This window comes from Peromyscus californicus, unplaced genomic scaffold (genome assembly GCF_007827085.1).
Source record: "Peromyscus californicus insignis strain IS unplaced genomic scaffold, ASM782708v3 Scaffold_7__1_contigs__length_154581171, whole genome shotgun sequence".
In the NCBI taxonomy this organism is placed as follows: domain Eukaryota; kingdom Metazoa; phylum Chordata; class Mammalia; order Rodentia; family Cricetidae; genus Peromyscus; species Peromyscus californicus.
In genome coordinates, this window is record NW_026294595.1 from 94,645,119 (window position 1) to 94,669,048 (window position 23,930).

General features: G+C 44.6%; 1 protein-coding gene across 1 annotated transcript in view; it reads right to left on the reverse strand.

Annotated features, from left to right (window-relative positions):
* Vps39 (VPS39 subunit of HOPS complex) overlaps positions 1–20,621 on the reverse strand; it is a 40,864-nt gene extending 20,243 nt beyond the window's left edge. Inside the window, exons 1-10 of the mRNA XM_052723432.1 lie at positions 20,409–20,621; positions 15,063–15,128; positions 10,410–10,474; positions 9,673–9,715; positions 8,194–8,288; positions 7,029–7,127; positions 6,381–6,473; positions 4,054–4,237; positions 1,573–1,693; positions 1,356–1,476 (exon numbers count right to left, since the gene is read on the reverse strand). Of these exons, the coding sequence (XP_052579392.1) occupies positions 1,356–1,476; positions 1,573–1,693; positions 4,054–4,237; positions 6,381–6,473; positions 7,029–7,127; positions 8,194–8,288; positions 9,673–9,715; positions 10,410–10,474; positions 15,063–15,128; positions 20,409–20,481 (960 nt within the window). The 5' untranslated portion in view covers positions 20,482–20,621. The remainder of the gene's footprint in view (positions 1–1,355; positions 1,477–1,572; positions 1,694–4,053; positions 4,238–6,380; positions 6,474–7,028; positions 7,128–8,193; positions 8,289–9,672; positions 9,716–10,409; positions 10,475–15,062; positions 15,129–20,408) is intronic.
* Between the last annotated feature and the right edge of the window lie 3,309 nt (positions 20,622–23,930).

Genomic DNA, 23,930 nt, shown 5'->3' on the forward strand with positions numbered 1-23,930 from the left:
TGATGCACAGTGCCCGAGGCTGCCTCTAGCCTCCACACACATATCAGTGCATGGACCCCAGTACACACATGCACACATACACACAAGCAGCCACCATAAGTGATTAAAGGTGTCTCCTTCAGAGACAGTCTAGACCTGCAAGACCATCTAGAAATCAAGCTTACTGTTAACGTCTTTAAATCAGCACTGTCCAGTCTAATGCCCAGGTTAGGTTCAGAGACTTATGGTCATTTCTGAAAATCAAATCCACTCTCTACAGATAATAAGAAATATCCCATAAGCCACATGTGTCAGTGTATGCCTGTAATCCTAGCACTTGGAGGGTGAGGGGGACAGACTGCCACAAGATTGAGACCAGCATGGACTACACAGCCTTGTCTCAAAAATTGAAAAGAGAGAAAAAAAATCACTAGCAATGGGAGAGAAAAATGGAACAAGACACACTGCTGCTTTGCTAGAACAACAGTCCACATGGCCACACAGGAGAACGGCAGCCAATGGCTGGACGTGCTTGGTGTCCTCCAATAGATTCCGGTGTCGGGAACTTGCGTCCATGGGTGGCAATACCGAGAAGTGAGGGTGGACCTTCAAGAGGTGGGGCTTACCGGAAGGTTTTCAGGTCACGGGGGACAAAAGACACTCTTGAGAGAGGGCAGTTATGAAAGGAGCCCTGACCCCTCTTGTCTGCTCATGGTGTAACCGACTGTATGTCCTGGTATTTCTACCTGTTCCAGGTGGCAGCAAAGCCAAGGAGTGGCCCTTGTCAGGGAGCCCGCACTATACCACTTGGACTTTGGATCTCTAAGTTGTGAGGTAAATAAACACCTCTTTTTCCTAAGCTGTCTGTTGCTGCGGTGACAAAAAGCTGACTGGCCCAGTGGCCACAGTAAACAGAAGGCAGCAGCTTGGTTCAATGTAACAAGTGCAGCAGTTTCAGAGCCTGAAGGCTGACTCATGCCAACAGAAGTCACTGCTGAAAGAAATGAGGGGCCCTCTAGTGGCCACACTCAATGAGACAGTATTATGACATTTATGACTACCACTATATGTTAATGTGTGCATTGTCTTCAATTGTTGCCAACCATATAATAGCTACTGAGTTATTTTATACTTCCATTACTTTCTAGAAGACACCATTATACTTGACATTCACTCTACACGTGAACAAGTAAAATCACTGGTGACATGGATATCTGAAGGTGGACTCAAACCCTCCATCAAAACCCCCAGGCTTCCAGCTTATTCCTTATTTATATAAATATAGATCTGAATACAAATACCTACATCATGTTCAGTTGCTTTAGAAAACGATGAGGAAAGCAGTCTGCCTCCCAAATCTAAGGAACAAGACTTACTGCGAGCTGCAGAGCCAGTTCAAACTGCTTGTCCTGGAGAAGCTGTTGGATTTGGGTTGCCATGGGGACAGGAATGAGTCTCCAAACAAAATGATTGCTGGCCACATAGATAATGTTTGATCTGGAGGCCGAAGAATATCGGTAAGAGGGCATGAGATTTACAATGGTACAGGGACTTGGGAGCAACACAGCCACAGCGAAGAGAGAAATTCCTTACCCCCCTAAGGTAATGAAACGGGGTCTTTGCAACTCAATGCTCTGAACCAGGAGCCTTGGTTCAAGTGTTCGGATCTCCACGTATCGGGGCAACACCGCAATGATGTATGGAGGCTGGTGCTCTGTAAGAGAGGACATGTTGAGCTTGCGTTCTGGTCGAAGGCTTTGGGTTAAGGATGGGCTTAGATTCAGTTGCTCACACAAAGGTGATGTAAACAGATCTCCAAAAAACCCAAACCATCAAGTCAAGCACTAAGACAGGATGATCCCTCACACAATCCACAGGAAAGGGGACCATTGCTTGCGTAAGTGATGTCAAGAGACATCTGCCCAGCAGAGCTACACTGGGCTTTGCTAACACGGCTGGACCAGCTCCACTGTACAGCGGCTTCCTGTGCACCTTCCACTTGTCACGAAGCCGGGTCGGATAAATGCAGGGTGCAGCTGTCCTGGTACTGCAGCTGCAGAGAACTGGGCTCCAGAGAAGACAGGAGCAAGTTTCTTTTCTCCTTCCTCACACCTGGTAAGGTTTCTGCTTGAGATTTTCAGAGAAAGAATACAAAACCCCACTTAACGCCTGCTATAGCTGGAATATTATCATCTTTTCTAATATTCATACACTGGACATTTAATCCGCAGTGCACTGGTGTTGGGAGGCAAGGCTGATGGAAGGTGGGAGAGACTACAGGTATGCACCTCCACACCTGGCTTCCTCCTCGACTTTGTTAAGAGTGTTTACCACAGCCACTCTTTCCTTTCTGTACTTTGTAACAGGAATGGGACGATCCAGCTTAGTGCGCTGGGGGAGGCAAAAGAATCTATAAATGTGCTAAAGTTAGTATGCAAAAAAGCCTAGAAGCCTTGCCATGGAAGCCTTCCTCTGGGAGGCTATGTGACAAGGGAGATTTAACATGAATGCAGGTGACAGAAAATGTATCTTTGAAGATATATAAAAACTCAGAACCTCTAAGACTGAATAAAGACAAGCTTTACTTTATACTGAATTCTGAAATAAATTTACTGTTTGTACACAACATTAAGGCTAACTGCAAAAATTTAAACATAGGTACTGCAGGTGTGACTCAGTCAGTGGCACTGTCAATACAAAAACAGTTCTCACCTCAAAAGAGTAAGAAAGAGTTTATTCTGGACCTAAATATGACTATGGCCTAGGAACACAGATTCCGGTGTCCCTAAATACTGCATTCCACTGTGAATGTGGCTACATGAGATGTTACTATAGAACAAAAGAAACTGTAAATAAAGCATCTTTGATTTGGGGCCAGAGGAAGGCAGGTTACAGTACAGTTGGGAAACTGCTATAGGCTTTAGATGTTATCTGATGGCATTCTTAGCTCTGAGACTGGTGAAAGCTAGTGGTCTGCTAAGAATACACTGTGAAACTGCTGGTTTGAAAGGTTTATTTTATGATTTACTTATGTGTATATATGTGTGGGTGTACTCATAGAAGCCCAAGGAGGGTGCTGGATCCCTTGGAGCTGGAGTTACAGACAGCTGTAAGTTACTGGTCATGAGTGCTGGGAACCAAACTCTGGTCCACTGAGAAAGCAGCAAGTGCTCTTCACCACTGAGCCATCGCTCCAGCCCCAGGACACAATGCTTTATCAAGAAGCGCTACCTAGGACTCTAGCAGCCTCTCAGTCCCTCCCATGGGCCTGACAGTGGACCTTACCTAATTCCTCCATAATTCCGACTGCCGGCGGAGCTGGTCAAGCTCTCTCTGTACAACCTCTAACTCACAGTCAGCTTGCCTTCTGCATCTTCAGTTTTACCCTGCTCTGTCTGCCCAGAATGTAAGGACACTGTTCTTCAAATCCTATCCCAGACTCCCTGTCTGGCCTAGTCCAATTTTACCTATACAGGGCATCGTCTTCATGTCTAATTAAACACTCAAACTTCCCTCTCTGTGAACTTCTAAATTCTGAAATGCAACCCTTTTCTCATGAGCTAGAGTCTCTCGGTACAGAAAACACTAACCATGTTTGTGTTTCTGACTGCAAAGGAAGTGCAGCAAGCATGCCACATGCTCCAGAAAATACCACTGCAGAGGAAAGGGAGCCGAAGGCAGGCTTAGGAAACTCCACCACAGGGGCAGTCTGACCCTCTAAATTATACATAACAGAGGGATAAGGAAGGAACTTCCAGATGTGGCAAAGGAGCTAATAACAACCATTACAGGAAGATGAAAGAAAAGCACAAAGAAGTGGGAATGATGGCAAACAACCACTTCCTGAAATACACACTTCTCTGTACATTTTTCCCCCTCTGAAGCAAAACTCCACTTCCAGAAAAACCTTATCCCCTCCTTAATGTTCCTGAAAGTGAGTACTTAAAAGAAGGGGAGCTGGGAGTGAGCAGCAGAAGGTGGGCAGTCTGCTGTAGTCTGCATGATGGAACTGCTTCTACAGGGATGATAGAGCCTCCATCCAAAGGACAAAGCAGCAGCTGCTGCTGGCCTCACCCATGGCCACTGGGATGTCCATCCAGTTCAGGGCGCATTTCTGTGTGCAGACGCCTTCCTCGTTGAGCACCACCGTGAGATCATCCTGGCCCACAGCTACTTTCCCATCTGCCAGAGGGGCAACTAAGGGCTCCAGCTGCTTTCCTGTTGGGAAGAGCTCTTTGATGGACCCCTTTCCATCCACCTGCAGGAAGACAGGAGGGGAGTCATCCAGCACTTCCCTGGTAGAGGCACGAATGCAGCCTGGAAAAGTCCACACAAAACCCAAGCCAGAGAAGCCAATAATGTTCCTTGTTTCACTTGAGGGAATATGGTTTTCATGATGACAATCTTTACCAAAGCATAGGACCAGTTTTCAAAAGTGGAGAAAATCATCTGCCTGGCACCAACCATGCTACGATGCAGAGCAACTGGGGCTTTTACTGGTGCTAGGTGCTACAACCCAGAGCATCACCGCTGGGAATGAAAAATAGTACAGATAGTTCATATGCTAGCTTTCTACAGAGCTAAGCACAAGCCTACTCTTGGTATTATCCACCACAAATGAAAATTTACATTTGTAGAAATCTTCACATACAGATGTTTATAGCAGCTTTATTCAGAGTTACTAAAAATGGGGAACATGTGTATCCTTCAGCTGACAGGCGAATAAACAAACTCCAGTCCGCCCATGGCACAGACCAGTACTCAGCGGTGAAAAACAGTGTACTGTGCTAAGTAGAAGCTCTCCATTTGATACAAGTCCGTTTATATGACATTCTACAAAAAACAAAACTAAGAGATAACACATCCTCAGCAGTGGAGGTCTGGGAGTTAGATGAGGGGCAGTTGGAAGGAATGAGAGGTGACAGACTTGCTTTGAATTGTTACTGTGGCATTAGTTACATAACCCTAGATATTTGTTAAAACCAAGATTATATAACAAAAAGAGTAGAATTTAATGTAAGACATGAGCAATATTTTAATAGCCAGGGTCCTAAAGCAAGGTTTGCCACCCTCAGAAAATGAAGTCTTAAGGAGGTGAGGGGGCTGAGGATGTAGCTCAGTGGTGATGGTGGTGTGTGACAGAAGCATCCACAGGAGTCAGAAGGCGAGACACCTGCTCCAGCTTCAGGCCCCACCCCACTGCAGACTCCTCTCAGCATGTACATGCCTGGTCAGAATCTTGTCAGCTGAGAGAGCGCAGCGACTCCTTCAGGACTCTGCACCCCAAGTGCTGGCAACAGTAAGATATCCCCAAACTAAACATGCAGAGCAAAAATAGCGAAGAGATAAACAATAAAAGCTAACACTGTGGGGAGCAAGATGGAAGGCTTCTAGAACTGCCAGGTCTGGATTACTAGACCAGTGTGAAGCCAAGAGATTTAGATCACTCTGTGAGGTGAGGCACACGCCATCTTTTCTATCTCCAGTATGCACACGAGAGGGGAAAAGACAGCGTGGCTCCTCACCACTCTGTGGTAGAAAAACAAATTATATAGACAGTTTGTATAGCAGGGTTTTTACGTGCATGGGCATTTTGCCTGCATATATGTCTGCACCACATGCATGCCTGGTGTCCAGGGAGGCTGGAAGAGGGCATCAGATCCCCTGAAACTCGAGGTACAGCTGGCTATCAGTTGCCATGTAGATGCTGGGAACTGATCTGGGTCCCCTCAAAAATAAGCCAGCGCTCTTAATCAATGAGCCACCTCCAACCTCCAGCAAGGTATATTTTAAAACAGGGGAGAAACCCATATAGCAGAAGTATTTTTTTCTTTTCTTTTCTCTAGGTGCTAGGGAATCAAACAGAAGCCCCCACCCATCACCTGCACTGTTTCTGATTTGGGGAGAGAGGGAGTCTGGATGATCAGCACCCCCATTTCCTCATTGGCATTTTCTGTAATATACTTGTGCAACTTCCGAAATTACTGGAAAAACTGAAAACAAATACACGAAGAGATTTTGAACTCTAAAGTCAGAAATACTTAAGTTAACACTGAAGTTCATATGTAATTCTGAGCAGTGACACCTGGGAAAGAGTGTGATGATCGGACAGACAGACAGACAGAGCCCTGATCCTGTCCCAGTCATCAGATACTGTGGATAATGACGCAGAGAACTGAGAGCTGACTCTGCTTGGCTGAAGCTACAGACACCTGATTTATGGCAAATCCTAAGAGCACACACACAAACACTATGCACACAGACAGGAACGCTGTTACACCCTACTTAGGGAGGTCTCTCTCCCGACCTGGAGTTCGGAAGCGATGGTCATCTGTCAAGGTAAACTCATGATCACTTCCCCCAGGCAAACTGATGAGAGCAGCAAAAACAGAAGGCTTTACCCTGATCAGGTAGTAGTCTCTCTTGAAGCCAACACAGATAGAATTTTCACACCATGCCATGGACTTGGGCACATCAGGTACACTAAAGTCCCCCTGAAAAAAGAGAATATGAGTTCAATTGAAAAGATTCTAAAAGAGGGGGTGGGGTGAGATTCAGGCCTTTCTGTCATACTACTTCCATTCTGCAAAATACCCTACACCCCCAAAACTATATACCTAAAATATAAACCAGGTCTGGGCTTAATCCCAGCACTCAAGAGGCAGAGGCAAGTGATCTCTGAGTTCAAGGCCAGCCTGGTCTACAGAGCAAGTTCCACGACAGTCAGGGCTACATAGAGAGACTCTGTCTCAAAACAAACAATAACAAAAGAAAACCAAACAACAAACAAACAATATGAATCACCCTAATAAAAACAGAAATCACCCAGGAACTGGAAAAAATGCATCTGGAAAATGTGAGAGCCACTCTAAGACAAAGCAATCTTTGGTGATGCTGTGGAATTCCACAGCAGTGGGCATAAGCAAGCCCCAGGGCACTGCGTCAGTGTATCTGCCTGGGAGAACCTCACTAGGTCTAAACAGGAGGCTGTGGGCCACCGACAGCACCAGCTTCCACCCCACTCCCACATTGGGTACAGTGGTCTTTACCTGCAGTTCATGGAATTCCCTGTCCTTCCAGAAGTACAGCTGCAGCTTCTTTTTCACAGCCACACACATCCGCAGTACCTCCTCACCGGTCTCAGTGTGCTGGGGAGAAACACCCAAGCCAAGGAGGATGCGATGAGTTCATGGACAGAGACAAGCAGACTGGCCACCTCGACTTGAATACCAATCTGCAGAACCTAAAGCCCACTGCCAACGCTGGGCAGAGGAACACCATTCTGCCAAGTACTTAGACACACCTGGATGAGGAGCACTTCTTCCAAATGGACACTCCCAACTCAGAAAAAACATCCCAGAGTATGTCTTCCATTCTATAACTGTGTCATCCCCCACTCCCCCCCCCCCCCCCCCCCCACGTTTCCTTAAATGTTCTTGCCCATGGCTGTCATGAACTGGGTCAGGGGTTAGTATGAGTCAGTGACAGCAGACCCACTTGTAATACTTAGAAAGAATTGGGAAAAATCTCTAAGCACAGAGCAATTAAGAGTGGAAGTGAGGGGGCTGGAGAGATGGCTCAGAGGTTAAGAACACTGGCTGTTCCTCTAGAAGTCCTGAGTTCAATTCCCAGCACCCACATGGTGGCTCACAGCCATCTAAAATGAGGCCTGGTGCCCTCCTCTGGTGTGCAGGCATACATGCAGGCAGAATATTGTATACTAATAAATAAACAAATCTTTAAAAAAAGAGTGGAGCGAGCCACCAAAAGTTAACAGTGACCCCCACTGAGAGGAGGCCTAGGAAGTCTGAAGAACTGAAGGATGACGAATTAGCAAAAACAAAGATGTCATTTTTGAATAGTGCAAACTCCCCAATAACAAAGACCACAGTAATTTGTTTAGAACAAGTCAACTTGATACCACGAACAGGTTGATGATAGTGTTAAGGTCTTACTTTCTCCTCAGGGTTTGCCTGACAACTAACTGCCTTTCCCCTGGCTAGCTGCCTCCTGACACACAGACACTTGGCATTGTAATTGGCACACAGGGAATGAAAATCTTGCATCCCATACCACATATAATATGATCCAAAGCAGAATATTCTTCTCTGAAGGCTGCTGGGTTGGGACGTCAGAGTCCTTCTTCCCATGAAGTGGTAGGAACTTAGGCAATGCTGGACTCACAAAGACCAAGTTCCCATCAAACACACTCACCTTGAGGTCACAAGTGAACAATGATGCTCCCTTGGCCTTTGAAACTGTAGTGATCTGCTGAAATGTCAGCAAGTCATGGACATAAATGTTGTTTTCTGTTTGGGAGGAAGTACAATGTCACTAAGTCAATCGCTAATACAATCACTAAGATAAAAACAATAACAACAAAAAGTAACTGTGTAACATCTATAAGAAGTGAACTACAGACCCTGGCTGAGGACGTACCTCCAGGTTCACTAACAATGATCCATTCCAGACTCTGCAAACATCTTCTGACCTGGATATTTTGTTTCTTAAGACTCTGAGCTGACTTCAGTAAGGGGGCTTTCACTTCCTACTGCCCTTGTCCTCTCAAGTGTGGAAAGAGGTCAGCATATTTATCCAGGAAATAGCTTTCTGAGCTACATATGCTAGGAAGTTCCAATTAGAAAAATGAAATTCTCTCTGCATTTTGTGGAAATCACGGCAAGGATTTCTGCTTAAGCAAAATTAGCCAAGTAATGCAGCAGTCCCCCATGAACTACTCAGCTCCAAGACACCAATCAGTGCCCAATATCCTTTCTTATTCATGTACCGTTTGACAAAGCTTCACTTGGCATAGTAAGAGCTTAGAAACAACTAACAACAGAACAACTATGACACACAACAGCAGCAGCACGTGAGTGCTGTCTCTCTCAGAGTATCTTACTGCCATCTTTCCTTCAATCCCACGCTTGACCACAGGTAACCAAAACTGCAGAAAGCAAACCTGTGGGCAGAAGGATTACCAAAACATCTGAAATGGCCTTTTAGCTGGTTCCTATGGTGAAGATTTACCGCTTAAAATTTTAACTGGGGACCCAGGTTACAATGGTTCTGCTATCCAGGTCTCAGGCTAAATAGTACAGGGTGTGAGGTAAGTTTTAGTCTTGGCCTCTCTGGATGCCTCCTACAAAACTATGACTTTGCAAGTGAGGCTCCAACAGTCTGGCCCTATCTGCCTCTGGCTTGAAAGCTTGCTATTCTTCACCACGTGTCCTAAGTCAGGCCACAAGTAACATCTACTGCCACATGACGGCCTTGCTTAAGTTCTTCCTTGCCACTCAGGCTCTGCCTACTTCTCTCTTCCTATGGAAACTATCAGTCCTTCCCATTCCTCAGATCCCACAGCACTGCTACCATTTGTACCACCATTACTTCCTAAATTTTGGCCATGATAATCAGGATATAAACATCAAAGGTAGAAACAATGTCTCATTGATCTCAGTATTCCTCATGTCTACTTCAGGCTTGCACAGGGTATGGCATATAAATATACGATCACTGGATGGATCATTACTTATTGATCACCGAACAGAGAATCTTGAAGACTAGAGTTCAAAGTCATGGGAGATGCTGCTTTTATTACCCATATGCCCTGCTGTATATGGTTAGAAGATATCAGCTCATTGTTAACTGTCAAATTAACACATGAAATACAAATGTAGCCCCTTTTCTTACCTAACAAGCTGACTAGAATCTTAAACTGGGAAACCACATGGATCTGGAAAATAGCAAATCATTATACTCAATTAACATTTCTGGTAAGGTTTAACAAAAGTTCACTTAACAAGAAGACTAAATCAGACTAAAGGGCCTGTACTGGTTACAAACTCCTGACTCATTTTTCTGTGTAACCACGGTTTCTGCTTGTGAAAGAGGGTTCAGGCACCTGACCACAGGCAGAGATTCCCTATATAAAGAGGGTGGAGAGAAGAGGATTCAAATTAAATAACATCATCAAGTTCTAGCTTGGCTAGGGCTTGAGTGTATCCCTTAATGGCTAATGCATTTGTTGCGAGCCTGGTCCCCACTGTGGTGACATTAAGGAGCAAGGCCTGGTGGGAAGTCAATGGGTCACTGGCATATATAATTAGAAGAGAGTGGATTAGTGCTCATGGGAGTCAATTAGTTCTCAAGAGAGGTAAACAGGTCAAGTCTCTTCCTGAATCATCTCTGGCTTCCTGTGTGACAGTATGACCTTTCCTTGTTGTGTGTGTCCTGTCACGAGGCTTTCATCACGGCTGAGATGCCGGCAGCACTGTGTTCTTGAACTTGCAGAACTGTGAGCTCAGTCCATCTTTTTTTCTCCTAAAGTAGCCTTGTTCAGTTATTGAATTACAGTACTGAAAACCAGACTAACAGCAGAGCCTCAGAGAAGCCGAGTAACACTTACAGCACTGATCAAGGCCACTTACCTGCTGGATCTTTTTGGAAAAGTTCTTATTGGACTTCTCTAGTGTTACCTCAAACCTGTTACAACCTATGGGAAAAAGAAAAACCTCTGTAGTTCCAAATATGGGGACACATATAAAATAAAAACGTGGCAACATTTGCACTCCTAATAAATCTCTAAAAACACCTAAAAGACTACAAGTCCGAGGTCTAACAGGCAGCTCTCTTTACTGAGCACAGTGGGTGGTTTTCAACTCCAGGGTTCCAGCAGAGGGTTTCATGCACCTTTAGCACAGCAGAAAAGATCACATGATGCTTACCAATGCAGCAGGGTACCTGGAGTCTGAAGACCTTACTCTATAAAACACACTGGCCAAGTGATTCTCAAGAAGAGGGTAAAGAGTAGTCGTCACAAGAGAGCGCAAGCCCTGAGACCCAGGCCAAAGTCTACTTCCACCTACAACTACCTCCGAGCGAAGCCCTACACCCTGCACCCGAGGACAGAGCACAGAGCACCACCTCCAAGCCAGAGTGCGGGGATGCGTCTACACTTACTGCCGCTTTCAGGTGAGGCTACATCTGCTGGCACTGTTGCAAAAAAGGGGAAGAAAGTCAACATCACAGAGACACAAGAGCCCATCTGGCTGGGGAAACAAACACATTCAGCTACCGAAGTTACCCAATCAAAATGGGAGAAATTACAATTCCCACGGCTACTATGAAGCAGTAACTAGATACAAAGTGCTGGATTGATTTTAATCTACATTTTATATCGCCTCACAACTAACCTCAAGGAGCTGGTCTTATTATCCCAATGTTTTCTAAGAAAAGGTCTTACTTTTCTATGGTGGCCTATGATAGCCTAGGTTTTACTACAGAGCCCAGGCCGGCCTTGAACTTACTGTAATCCCCTCCTGCCTCAGCCTCCTGAACGCTGAGATTATAGGTACGAATTCTACAAGGGTTTTCACTTTTTCCTAATTTTATTTTGTTACTGAGGCAGGAGCACACATATGTCATAGCAAAGGACAACTTTGTGGAGTCGGTTTTCTCCTACCCTTACACAGGTTCTGGGGATTGATCTGGGGATTGATCTGGGTCGTCAGCCAAGCACTTCACCCACCGGACCGTGTCAATGGCCCCTCATGGGTTGGTTGGTTTGACTGTCTTGAGACAGGGTCTCATTGCATTTTTGAAACAGGGCCTTTTTATATAGTCTAGGGTGGTCTGGAGCTCTTGTTCTTCTGTTTCAGCCTCCAAAGGTGTTGGAATTACAGGTATGCTGCACTATGGCAGGTTCCAAAATCACATTTGAGGTGTCTGATGGATTAAGTAGCTAGGGGAACAGCCAGTGCTTGACAAACATCTGTTCTCACACAGATAGAGCTGGAAAAGAGCAATATTCTATTCAAGTAACTGGATTTTCACTGTTGATAACATACTTGACCAAGGGAGTTTCTCAGAATGAGGACTCACCCTCAGACATATCAGTGAACTTCTTATTCTGTTACATTAAGAGCACACTGGTCGCCGGGCGGTGGTGGCGCACGCCTTTAATCCCAGCACTCGGGAGGCAGAGCCAGGTGGATCTCTGTGAATTCAAGGCCAGCCTGGACTACCAAGTGAGTTCCAGGAAAGGCGCAAAGCTACACAGAGAAACCCTGTCTTGAAAAACCAAAAAAAAAAAAAAAAAAATGTTAAGAGCACACTGGTCTGTCTGATGCACTGGATGGCCCTTTTCATGCATGATTTGAAACTTCAACTGGAAACTAACATCTGGAAAAACAGTTTCACCGAGTCACAAATTTTCCAAATGATAGCATATTGCATTTTAGAATACTTAACATCATACTCATTATGTAATGTCATTCCCAACCTCAACCGAAAAATCTTTAAGGACAAGACCTCAGGGGCTCCAGAGCTGGCCACACCTGGTTCTTGTACTTCACAGGGGCTGCAATCCAGAGCCAGGCTGCCTACTGGCTATTCCAGTTGTGTTCTATGGAGCTTGAGGCTACAAGCCAAAGTACCTCTGGGTCAAGAGAAAGCTAGAAGATGAGTTCCCTGGATGTCCGGCTATCTGTGGAGAGGTTATTATAACCCTCCAGGTTATTTCCAACAACAGTAGATGGGAAGTTGCTTCACTCTGAGGAAGAGAGGTGTGGCTATCTGGGTGCCCAGAGCAGGTTTCAGAAGCTGGTGACCACCATCAAAGCAACCCTGGCTCAGTGCTAGGGAGCCTGAAGGCAGAGCTTGAGACCTGCTGGCTACCCTTCTTGACAGACACCTAGTGACAGGAAGGACTGAAATGTCTCACAGACCTGTCTTTCCTGGATGTTCCTGTAGCTGCCTGGAATCCACCTTTGCACACACTACATCTTGCCCTCCTCCTGCTCTTCCCTGTGCATCCTGAAGTCCCCACATCTCCCATCTGCCCTCCTCCTGCTCTTCCCTGTGCATCCTGAAGTCCCCACATCTCCCATCTGCCCTCCTCCTGCTCTTCCCTGGCACTTCCTGAAATCCCCACATCTCCCATCTGCCCTCCTCCTGCTCTTCCCTGTGCTTCCAGAAGTCCCCACATCTCCCATCTGCCCTCCTCCTGCTCTTCCCTGTGCTTCCTGAAGTCCCCATGTCTCCCATCTGCCCTCCTGCTCCAGTTCCCCTTCTCTGGAAGCCTTCTGTAGCAGCACTAGCAATGGTTTCTAGTCAAATAAATGTTGGATGAGTTAAAAAATTCTTTGAGGTCTGAGAAGGCAGCAAGCTTATGGGGTAGGCACTGACTGGCCACAACTCTCACTTTCTGCTGAAAGCTCTAACGTTTATAACTTTTGACAAATACTGCCAGTTGTCTTCCTCTTAAGTGACTTCTTTAAAAACAAAACAAAACAAACAAACAAACCAGCGGAGCATAGTGGCACACGCCTTTAATCCCAGCACTTGGGAGGCAGAGGCAGGTGGGTCTCTATGAGTTCCAGGCCAGCCTGGTCTACACAGTGAGTTCAGGACAGCCAGGGCTACATAGTGAGACCCTGTCTTGAAAAACAAACAAACAAACAAACTTTACTCAATATCCCAAGGGGTCTGAAAAACTCGTCTTTCAGGCAAAACTAATGTGTCATTAAAAAGCAAAAAATCAGCCAGTTATGAGATGTCATAACACAACAACATACAAAACACCTTTCCCTGAGATAACCATGGACCTGCATACCTAAAACTATGGAGGCCAGGCTAGTCTTGAATTTGAAGCAATACTCCTGCATCAGCTTTCTATATCATGGAATTACAGGCATGAAGTCACTACACCTGGCCTGAAAGACTGTTTTTGTATTTTTTTTTAATGTGTGTGTGTGGGGGGGGCATCATATCAGGTTGAAAACTGTAATTGCTGGGGCTGGAGAGATGGCTTATGGTTAAGAGCACTTGCTACTCTTGCAGGAGTTGAGTTTGGTTCTCAGCACCCACATCTGTCAGCTGACAACCACCTAGAACTCCAGCTCTAGGGGATCTGATGTTCCCTAGTTACATATGTATGTGTACATAATCAGAGACACACAGAAAGACAGACAGACAGACACAGAAACACATACACATAAATAAATATAATAAAATGAAAAAAATTTAAAACTATGTAATTGTTGGACTTTCAGGTCCATTACGGTTGAATAATGACAACTTGGTCCAACCTCTTCTTGTGACTTTAGGGCATAATATGCAAACATCAGCTTTCTTTTTCTTTCTGTGTGTCCACACCTGTGTCCAAGAACATATGTACATGTGTGCACATGCAGGTGGAGGCCAGAGGACATCAGATGATGTTCCACCTTGGGTTTTTGAGAAGAGATCTTTCACTGGGACCTGGAACTCGATAATTCTGTTAGTCTGCCCATCTCTATTTCCTCAGACCTGTGTTTCCAAGCATGCATGGTAAACCTGGCTGTTTTATGACAGTTCTGGGGATCCTCATACTGACAAGGCACAAACTACCAGTGGGGCTCTCTCTCCAACCTCCCAAACATCCTTTTTCCCTAAAGAAAAGTATAGGCATAAAACCAGAAAAAAAGGGGATAGTCCTTGGCAGAACACCTTTCAAACACTTTAGTTATTATTGTACATCATTACTGACAAAGTCACAATTAATAAGAGCTTTAGTTTTTAAAGTTCTTCCAAGCCTATTACTGCTTTATCTGCTCCCAACAACTTTGTCAAAGTTTATGAAAGAGAACACTGGTATTGGAAAGGACTCACCCAGTCATGTGGCCAAGAAGTAAAACTGTACACAAACCTACAATGCCCTCTTCGTAGCCTACCCAAATAGGTTAGCGCCATCCACATCAATGGGTACTGTTCTTTACAGGATTTTTCTCTTTCTGCCTACCACTATATAGCATTTATACAGGATTCTTATTCCATCAGAAACATTTCTTATTAAGCAGTCAATCTCCTATATAAGAAGGTGTGTGCTATTCAGCTCAACTTACCAGAGGAGGAAACAGTTTGTTAAAGAAAACAGATCCCAGGAGATTCTCATGTTTCTCCTTCCCTCCCCACAGTCCTCTCTCCTAGTCACTCCTTTACTGGTCTAGGAATCTCTGTTTTCACAGCTGTGCACTAGTTAACCATTAAAGCTTTCTTTTGTATCACCACAAGTCAGCTGTTTCTTGGTTCGAGACACTTACCAACATCCTTCCGAATCCTGTAGAGAAGAAGATGTCCTTGTTTGGTTCCAACAAGAAGCCATTCCTCTAGAAAAGAGCCCAGAGAAAGTTAATTAGCTTTTGTGAAAACCCTAGTTCTTTAACTTGGGTCTGAGGAGGCTGGAGTGTGGCTCAGTAGTAGAGCACCTGCCTGGTGTGAGACCTATGACTCCTGCATTCAGTTCCCAGTGAGTATGTGTTTGCGGGGACTCGGGGGCACGGCAGAAGGGGCTGAAAAGGAGGAGGAAGAGAAAGAGGGATGTCAGAAAATGAAACAACCAAAAAGTACTTATTCTGCCAGATGTGTAGCTCACACCTATAATCTCAGCACTTGGACCACTAAGGCAGGAGGACTTCTGTGAGTTTAAAGCTAGCCTGGGCTACCAAATAAGGTTATTTTTAGGCTAGAAAGTTAGCAGATTAAAAAAAATGTCCTTGGCTTCATTGTTTAAAATTAAGTTTGGGGGACATGGAGTGGGGATGGGCTAACCAGGACTAAGGATGTAGGAAAAAAAAAAGCCTCATGGATCCACTACTTTGTAAGTAAATTGAAAACATAATGTTTTAATTCTCTGAGTTGGAGGCCAGCCTGATCCACAGAGTGAATTCTAGACCAGTAAGTACTACCTAGTGAGACCTTGTCTCAAATAAACTAATAAATAAATAATAAAAGTAACACATACACACATATATATATGTATATATATGTATATATATACATATATATATGTGTATATATATAATTTTAGCAAGAGAAAGAATTTGAACACAGGCATCCTATATGGGTGGACAGTACTTTTCCAGGAAGAAGTCGGTTGCTAAATGGAAACCTCAGCACTAGCTGTGGGATACCTCATGTAACTGGCCAGGAAGGCCACAGAGGCTCCCCAAACAATACAGTGTACTGCCATCACTCTTGGTCTCCCACCACATCTAGAGCGCAAGCCACTACTGCTAAAGACACAACTCACTCTGGTTGCAGGGCACAGAGAAATGGAGCTGGAACTGAGCTAGGCATGTCCTCCCTGCCGACTGGCCGTCACAGAACTACGAGGTGCTATGCAGGCTACGAGGAGAGAAAAACCAACAGTGGTATTACTCAGCTGTGAACCCTGAATGCTCTAACACCAGCCTACCAGGCAGGACATGCCCACTGGGGCAACAGTAACAGGAAGGTCAGGTGGGTAACCAACCAGTTTCTGATTGGATACGAGGCCTGCTCCCCAAGAGGTAAACCTAATCTAAAGTCCCTGGCTTCGGAGGTCTTAAGCCCTGGGGGGTAAACCACTACCATTATCTGCTACTGTTGTTCCAGGGACATGGCATCAAACTGCCTTCTAAAGATCTATGGTTATGCTCATTACCACATGCTACTCTCAGACTTGGCCAGTGAAGCTTCTTCTGCAGTTGACAGTAGTTAATGAAGAGTCTCATGACTGGTTAAAGTGCTGGGAAAAAGTGACTACTGAGTGCTCATCCCTACACAGACATCTACAGAAACACCCCACCCCCACCCGGCCAAGGCGCTGGAAACACTTTGGAAGAGGAGGTAAAAAGAATGTAAGAGCTGGAGGACAGTGAAAAAATGCTATAATACAACTGTCTAGAAAGGACATGCCATTGCACTCATGAACTCACATAACAGAGCTATTGGAGCACAACAAAGAGAAAACAAAAAGCCTGGCAGACCGGGAACAGCACGACATGGATATTCATCTGGGAATCAATACTGCATACCAGAAAACAGAACATATTACCCAAACAGGTAATATACATGTAAACCAACTAGAGTCAATCCCAGAAAACTACCAAGGAGGTGGGTGTGGTGACCCATACCTGTAATCCCAGGACTCAAGTGGTAGGAGGATCATGAATTGAAGGTCAGCCCTGGCTCCATACTGAGTCCTGGTCATAACAAGGGGAAATAAGACCTAGTCCTGGGGCTAGAGGTTAGACCTGAACTCCCCGGGAAATGAGTAAGGCTGGGACCTCTTGCTCATATCACCTTGATGAAACTCTGTCTATCCAGCAGTGTAACACAGCCTAACTTCATGCAGTAAACAGTTTCAGTCCTGGCCCAGTGCAGGGGCTCTTACAAGGTAAACTCCTGCTTAGCTGCATCAGAATAAAGTAGACTTACTGGAAAATCCCTAGCTTCACACCTAATGATTCTGATCAGTGATTCCCAGGGTGGTACTCTGAGACTGGCATATATAAATTAGATTTCTAATTATATAATATAAATTAAATATAAATATAAAATATACATATAATTATATAATATGTGTGTGTGTGTAGTTTAAAACCAAAAATTGGGCTGGATGTGGTGATGAATGCCTTAAATCTCAGCATGAAGGAGCCAGAGGCAGAGGCAGAGGCAGAGGGAGGCACATCTCTGAGTTCAAGGCCAGCCTGGTTTATGTAGGGAGTTATAGCCCAGTCAGGAACATATAGTGATATCTTATCTCAAACAAATAAACAAATATACAGCACAAACAGAAACAAACAAACCCCAAACCTATGAAAAGTCTAGTTTCCATTACTGTCCACTCTATCCACTGCTGTCCTTTCTAAAGCTACAGCTATCATTTAGTAATTCTGGTTTATTCTTCCAGTGTTTCTTTGGGCCATACAAGTAAAAATGAGCAGTTTTCACAAATACAAATATACATAGGCATACATACACAATTCATGTGTTCTGTCTGCTTGTTCTTATTTTAAGACAAGGTCTACAGTGTCTCCCAACATAGAATAGGTTGGTCCTGAAACCCTGGGCTCCCCATGCTCTTGTCTTGGCCTCCAACCTGATCATGCCCGATATTGCCAGCCATGGTGAAAACTTTGGAACTTAGTCTAGTTATGTTAATACCACTTCAGGGGTTTGAGCGAGAGAGAGATGCAATGGGACTCAAGTCTTCAAAGGCTTACTCTGTCAGGCTAAGGTAAACGAGAACACTAGCATCGGAACTGAGATAAAAGACAGAGCCCTCCTTCATCACGAGCAACAGCAACAGGCATGGAAGAAAAGGCCTAGACTGGAGATTTATTTGGGTCAGTCAAAATCCTTTGGTAGACTGAGAATGTGAGAAGTCAACTGTGATTCCAAGGCCTTTCGCCTCAACTAAAGAGAAAAAGAAATACCATTTATTACAACATGGGACACATGATAGGAGTGTTTGGTGGCATTAAAATCTAGAGCAGGAGATGGATGGATGGCTCAGAGGTCAAGAGCCTTTGCTGCTCTTTGGGTGGACCTGAGTTTGGTTCAAGAACTCACATGGTGGCTCACAACCATATGTAGCTTCAGATCCCAAGTTCCAGGGGATCTGGCACCCTCTGACGTCCTCAGGCACACACAGGATGTACAAACAAACATGCAGGCCAAACACTCATACAGATAAAATAAATGCATCTAAAAAGCACTTGAAAAAGTCTAGAATGGTTAGGGTCATGCTATTAGACATCCCAATGCTAAAGAAAAGTTGGCATCTATAACTGGAATTCAGGGAGAGACCATCAATGTCCTCATTTCCATGACCAGAAGAGAGATGAACGGTGCCACAGTCTTCCAGCTTAAATTCTGTCTGGCTCTACATGATCTGATTGCTGGATGAACTTCCCAGGTAAAGAACAACATACATAAAAGGAGCAATGACTAGGAGCAATCATCATCAGTGCTGAAGTAGCAATAATTATTATCTAAAGCCCGAAAATGAAATCATTTGATGCAAGGAAAAGTAAACAACCTTCCTGCACTGACACTGACCTTGGTAACCTAGGAGACAGCGTATTTCTTCTAGTTGGTGAGGGGTCAAACCAGAACAAAAGCTACTTCTCATTTCAAAACTGTTTTTAAGAACCTCAGCTGAGTGGAATCTTTACTCTGACAACGCGGAGTTAATTAGTCTCTCTTAGAGGGGAAAGGGGCAATGATTTTGACAAGCTAATTCAAGCATATGGCAAGCAGCTGCATGCATCCTTCTTGGATGCATATGTCTTAGACTGAACTGAGTACCTGCCCTGAATGTTGAAATCGTTTACCTGGCGCCCAAATGCGTCCTTATGCATTTGGTCCTCACTGTGTTCTAGGTATACTGGCACAATTTGTCACTCATCCTTGCAATCCTGTCCCTGGTGGAGAGACTTAGTCCAGGGAGGTATCTAATACATGTTTGATGAAACAATAGAGAAATGAATCCCTTCATTTATTATTTTCTACTGAGAGCACTTTCCTCCAGGAAATGAGGTTTTCTTGAGATGTTTGTAGGAAATAGGATTCTCTCCCTAATTCGAAGGACTAGGCCAGTTTACAGTGGGGGTACTATTTTACAGAGGCTAGAGGCTGCTCAAAGAGGAAAGCCACAGAGTAACACAAAAGTCTGAATCCCTCTGAGGAGTCCACAGAATCCTTTCAGGAAAGGATGGCTGGATAGAACTATCAATAGATGCATAGGACACTGGTCACCATCAAGATTTCCACATGGTCCATCATGGTACCTTACTCAGTGTAAAAACTAAGTAAATTCTCTAAACTTTACCTTTGCATATAGGCCCTTGATTTCTAGGACATGGACATTAATAGAAAAGACTTTAAATTATTTTCTACTTAGCCTTTGGGGGTTGTAACAGATAATAACGATTCATGGAAAAGCACTCAATGTAGTTGAGAGCCAAGATTTACATTCTTGAACTCCAGAACACACAAAAGATGCTGACCTTGCTTTCCGCATTAGCCAATCCCAAGAAAAAAAGTATACAAGGTCGTGTGGGTTACGTTTCACGGCAGTCTGTTATGATGCTCTTCCACTTCAGTCAGGTAACTTGGGCACTTCACGACACAAGGCACTCAACCACTTAGACTAAGTGAGTATGTGAGCTATGTACTGTAAAGAAAAGTAAACTGAGTGAACACTAGGGTTCTGAAACATACGGTGCTAAAGTGTTCAGTGTCCAGTAAACCACCTGTGTCTTTCACCTAGAAAACACCACAATCATTTATTTGAACAAGTTCAAGCCCCTGGCAGCTTAACGACTTCCTGATGCTTTGCCCTTTCCGCTCAGGACTTCTTGGGAATAGAAATGGGCCCCAATCGAGCACAATTAATACAGCAAGCCCAACCTCCAAATGCACAGTGCAGGAGAGAGCTGAACGTCCGCAAATGGACTGTCCTTGGAGATCGCGCAAGCCGCCCCGGGTGCCCAGTCCGGTTATCTCTGCCCTCTCAGACAGCCTGCGTCCTCAGCCCACCTACACGGTCAGACGCCTTGTCTCCTTCCAGTCAGGCGCGAGGGGCAGCCACCTCCCTGGCCCGAGGCCCCGCGGCTCACCCCAGGCAGCTAGGCAGTCGATTTGCAGGGGAAGCTTTTCCAGGATCGGAACCGGCTCGAAAGCGTCGTGCATGGCTGCGGAACTTCTCTGCCGCCGTCTCGCCCCGGGCTGCAGGGCGGAGCCTGCGACCCGAAGACAGGGAAGACCCGGACCCCACCTGGGACCCTGTTACAGGACCTTCGGCAACACGGCCATCCTTGTAGCCGGACTTCCTGCTGACTTAAGCCCGCCCCTTCCGCTGCAACGAGCTCCGCCCCTCCCTCTGAGTTCCCATCTTGACAGCTGGTGTAGAAAGGCGGAAACTGGTCCTAATCTTGGAGTCGTCCTGGGCAGTAAACGCAGTGAAGACCTCGTGCTGTCTGGAAATGTGGCCCAGTGGCTCGAGTGCCAGGAGAGATGGCACACTCCAGAAATCCCAGCACTCAGGAGGATCACAAGTTCAGAGATACTTTCATTTGCATAGCGAATTTGAAGCCAGCCTAGGATATGTGAGGCCCTGTCTCAAACAAAAACCAGCTCTCCCACCCCGGAAAAAAAAAAACAAAAAACACCAAACCAAACCAAAGAAATTTCTGCCTTGGCATCAGACTTGGGTTGGAGATACGCCACTTAGGAAATTCGTAGTCGTCCCCCCCCACCCCCCAACACCCCGGAAATGGACCGTTGCAGGCCTTACTTTCCTACTCTGCAAAAACTGTTTCAGCATAAGGCCTATTACAATTGTGAGCATCTATCAAGTCTGATATACTCTTAACTAGTCAATAGATTGCTTTAGTATCATCATTACAGTTCAACTAATTCAACTACCTTAGGTTTACAGCGTTAAAGCTGTATGTAGAGCTGTGGTTCTCTCCTGTCCCTACACCAGCAACTTTGAAAATACAACCTTGTGTATCATTCCAACTTTACTTAAACTTTGGAGGGAAACAGTATGAACTCACTTCATACACTTGAACACAAAGACCATTATAGGCTAGTGTATCTCAGCTCCAGCACAATTTTTTAGGGGCTGCATGTGAAACTGTTATACATTAGAGGATGTTTGGAGACATCCCCCAGGATTTACCTGCTAGAGAGATTCTAGAGCAGCTTGCCCAAAGATCAGACACATGAACAAAAATGGCTTGTTTGTGAAACACTTTTGGTGAGCCACTGTTCCTGACCAATGTTTTAGGTTTAGGTCAGATGTCTTCCTCAGTTGCTTTCCACTTTGTTATTTATGAAAAAGGGCCTGTGTTGTTTATTGTTGTTTTTGAAACAGGGTCTCACTATGCAACCCACGATGGCCTTGAACTCTCAAGAGATCTGCCTGCCCCTGCCTCCTGAGGGTTAGGATTAGAAGCTTGTGCCACTACACCCACCATTTTACAGTTAGCCAGGCTAGCAGGCCAATGAGCCCCAGGGACCCACCTGTCTTCAGCACCAGAGCAAGGGCACCAGCTTCATCACATAGGTACTATGGATCCAAACTCAGATCCTCAAGCTTGTGTGGCAAACGCTTTACTATCCGAGTCATTGCCCTGCCCCCTGGGCCATTGCTTCTTAACGTACTTACAAATCAAATTTACTAACCTGGAGACGTTAGTAAAATGTAAACTTGATTCAGTAGGACCAGAATGGGATCCTCAACTGAGAACCTTGAATATACTTCCAGGTATGGCTGACGATACTGATCTCTGAGACCACATTTTAAGTAGCAAGATTTCATACATGTGCAGCCTTTTGACAACTTTGGACCAATGTTGTCATCTACAGAGTTTATACTTGAGAAATATAAAGTTGAATTACAAAGATAAATAAATCTTGTTTTAAGAAAGTTTTGAACTACACTCAGTTATCCTTGCCTGCATGCCTCTAGCCACAGGTTATACATGCCTGAGGGTTGATTCACTAACTTTTGGAGGGCTTTCAAATTGGTGATAATACTCCTAAGCAACTTGATTCTCCCATATATCCTAACACTCATTTTAGGGAAGCAGGTAACATGGCTCTTTACTCTTGGGGGTCCTTAATGTTTGAGGGTAACTTTATTCCATTTGTAGAATTAAAAACCAACTCATTTTAAGCTGTACAAATGGTCTGTATCTAACTATCGGGCATGGCACAAACTTAAGCATTTGGGTTTAATGCAAAACTAATAAAGGGTGCGTATGATATTATGATGTCCAAACAACTGGTCCTGGAGGTTTTACTTTTTGCACTGTATCAATTCCTTCATATGTAAGGATTGCTTGTCCTGTCTTTATCAAATACTGTTCAGATAATCAAATGAAAGTATACTGTTGAGCAGTTAGAAGCACAGAACTTCTGATCAAGTCTTTTCTTGGAATTTTAGAATGTCAATTACTATGTTAGGGAAAGGTCTAATATTTTGAGTTCCAGATACAAGGACCAAGACCAACCATTATTAAACTCTAAGAAAGGAAGAGACCAACTCTGCCCAACCAAATTACCTTCCTGGTCTGTCCTCAAAAGTCACACTATATGTCCAACCCCAATACCATATCAGGCCCCAAGGGGCTATAAACTGTATTGTTTCTGCTTAACACAACAGAGTTCTTCCCAAAGTCCCAAGTTCACATCCAAGCAATCTAAAGAGTATGTGTGACCAGCTACCCTGCTACACTGTAATGATTACTCCATCTGGTAAGCTTTACCTGCACCCAGCCATTAACAATGGGTTAGCTTCAGAATACACTCATTTCCTCACATTATTTGTTCTTTTTTTTTTTTTTTTTTTTTTTTGGTTTTTCAAGACAGGGTTTCTCTGTGTAGTTTTGGTGCCTGTCCTGGATCTTGCTCTGTAGACCAGGCAGGCCTCGAACTCACAAAGATCCGCCTGCCTCTGCCTCCCGAGTGCTGGGATTAGAGTCGTACGCCACCACCGCCCAGCACATTATTTGTTCTTTAAAGGCACTGCCTAAAGTAGGTTTCAAAAAAACCACCATAGCAAAAAGCTGTAGAGAAGTGTTCCCTAAACGCTATTAACATTTTACTATGGTATGTGAGTTAGTTTTTTGTCAACCTGACATAAACTAGGGTTACCTGGGAGGGGGGAACTTCAGTTAAAAGAAATGTCTCCATCAGATTAGCCCATAGGCAAGTCTATGGGACATTTTCTTGATTAATGATTGATGTGAAAAGCCCATCCTACTGTGGGCGGTACCACCCCGGCACCCCAGGGCAGGGTGTAAAGGATAGAAAGCTGACAAGGCGTGGGGTAAGCAGTTTCTCCATGGCCTCTGCTTCAGTTTCTGCTTGATGACTTCCTGCCTTGGCTTTCATCAATGATGGATTATGACAGGACCTGAAATATATGCTTTCCTCTCCAAGGTGCTTTTGGTCATAGTGTTTATCACAACATTGAAAGCAAACCAGAACATATAGTGTGACTTATTTTAAATTGTGGTCATCAGTTTCAATAGAAAATAAGATAATCTGTAAAGCCATAGACAGAAAGTCTCCACTAGCATCTGAAAGAAGAGTGTACAGAGAAAATTTGAAATAAATGAGGAAACCAA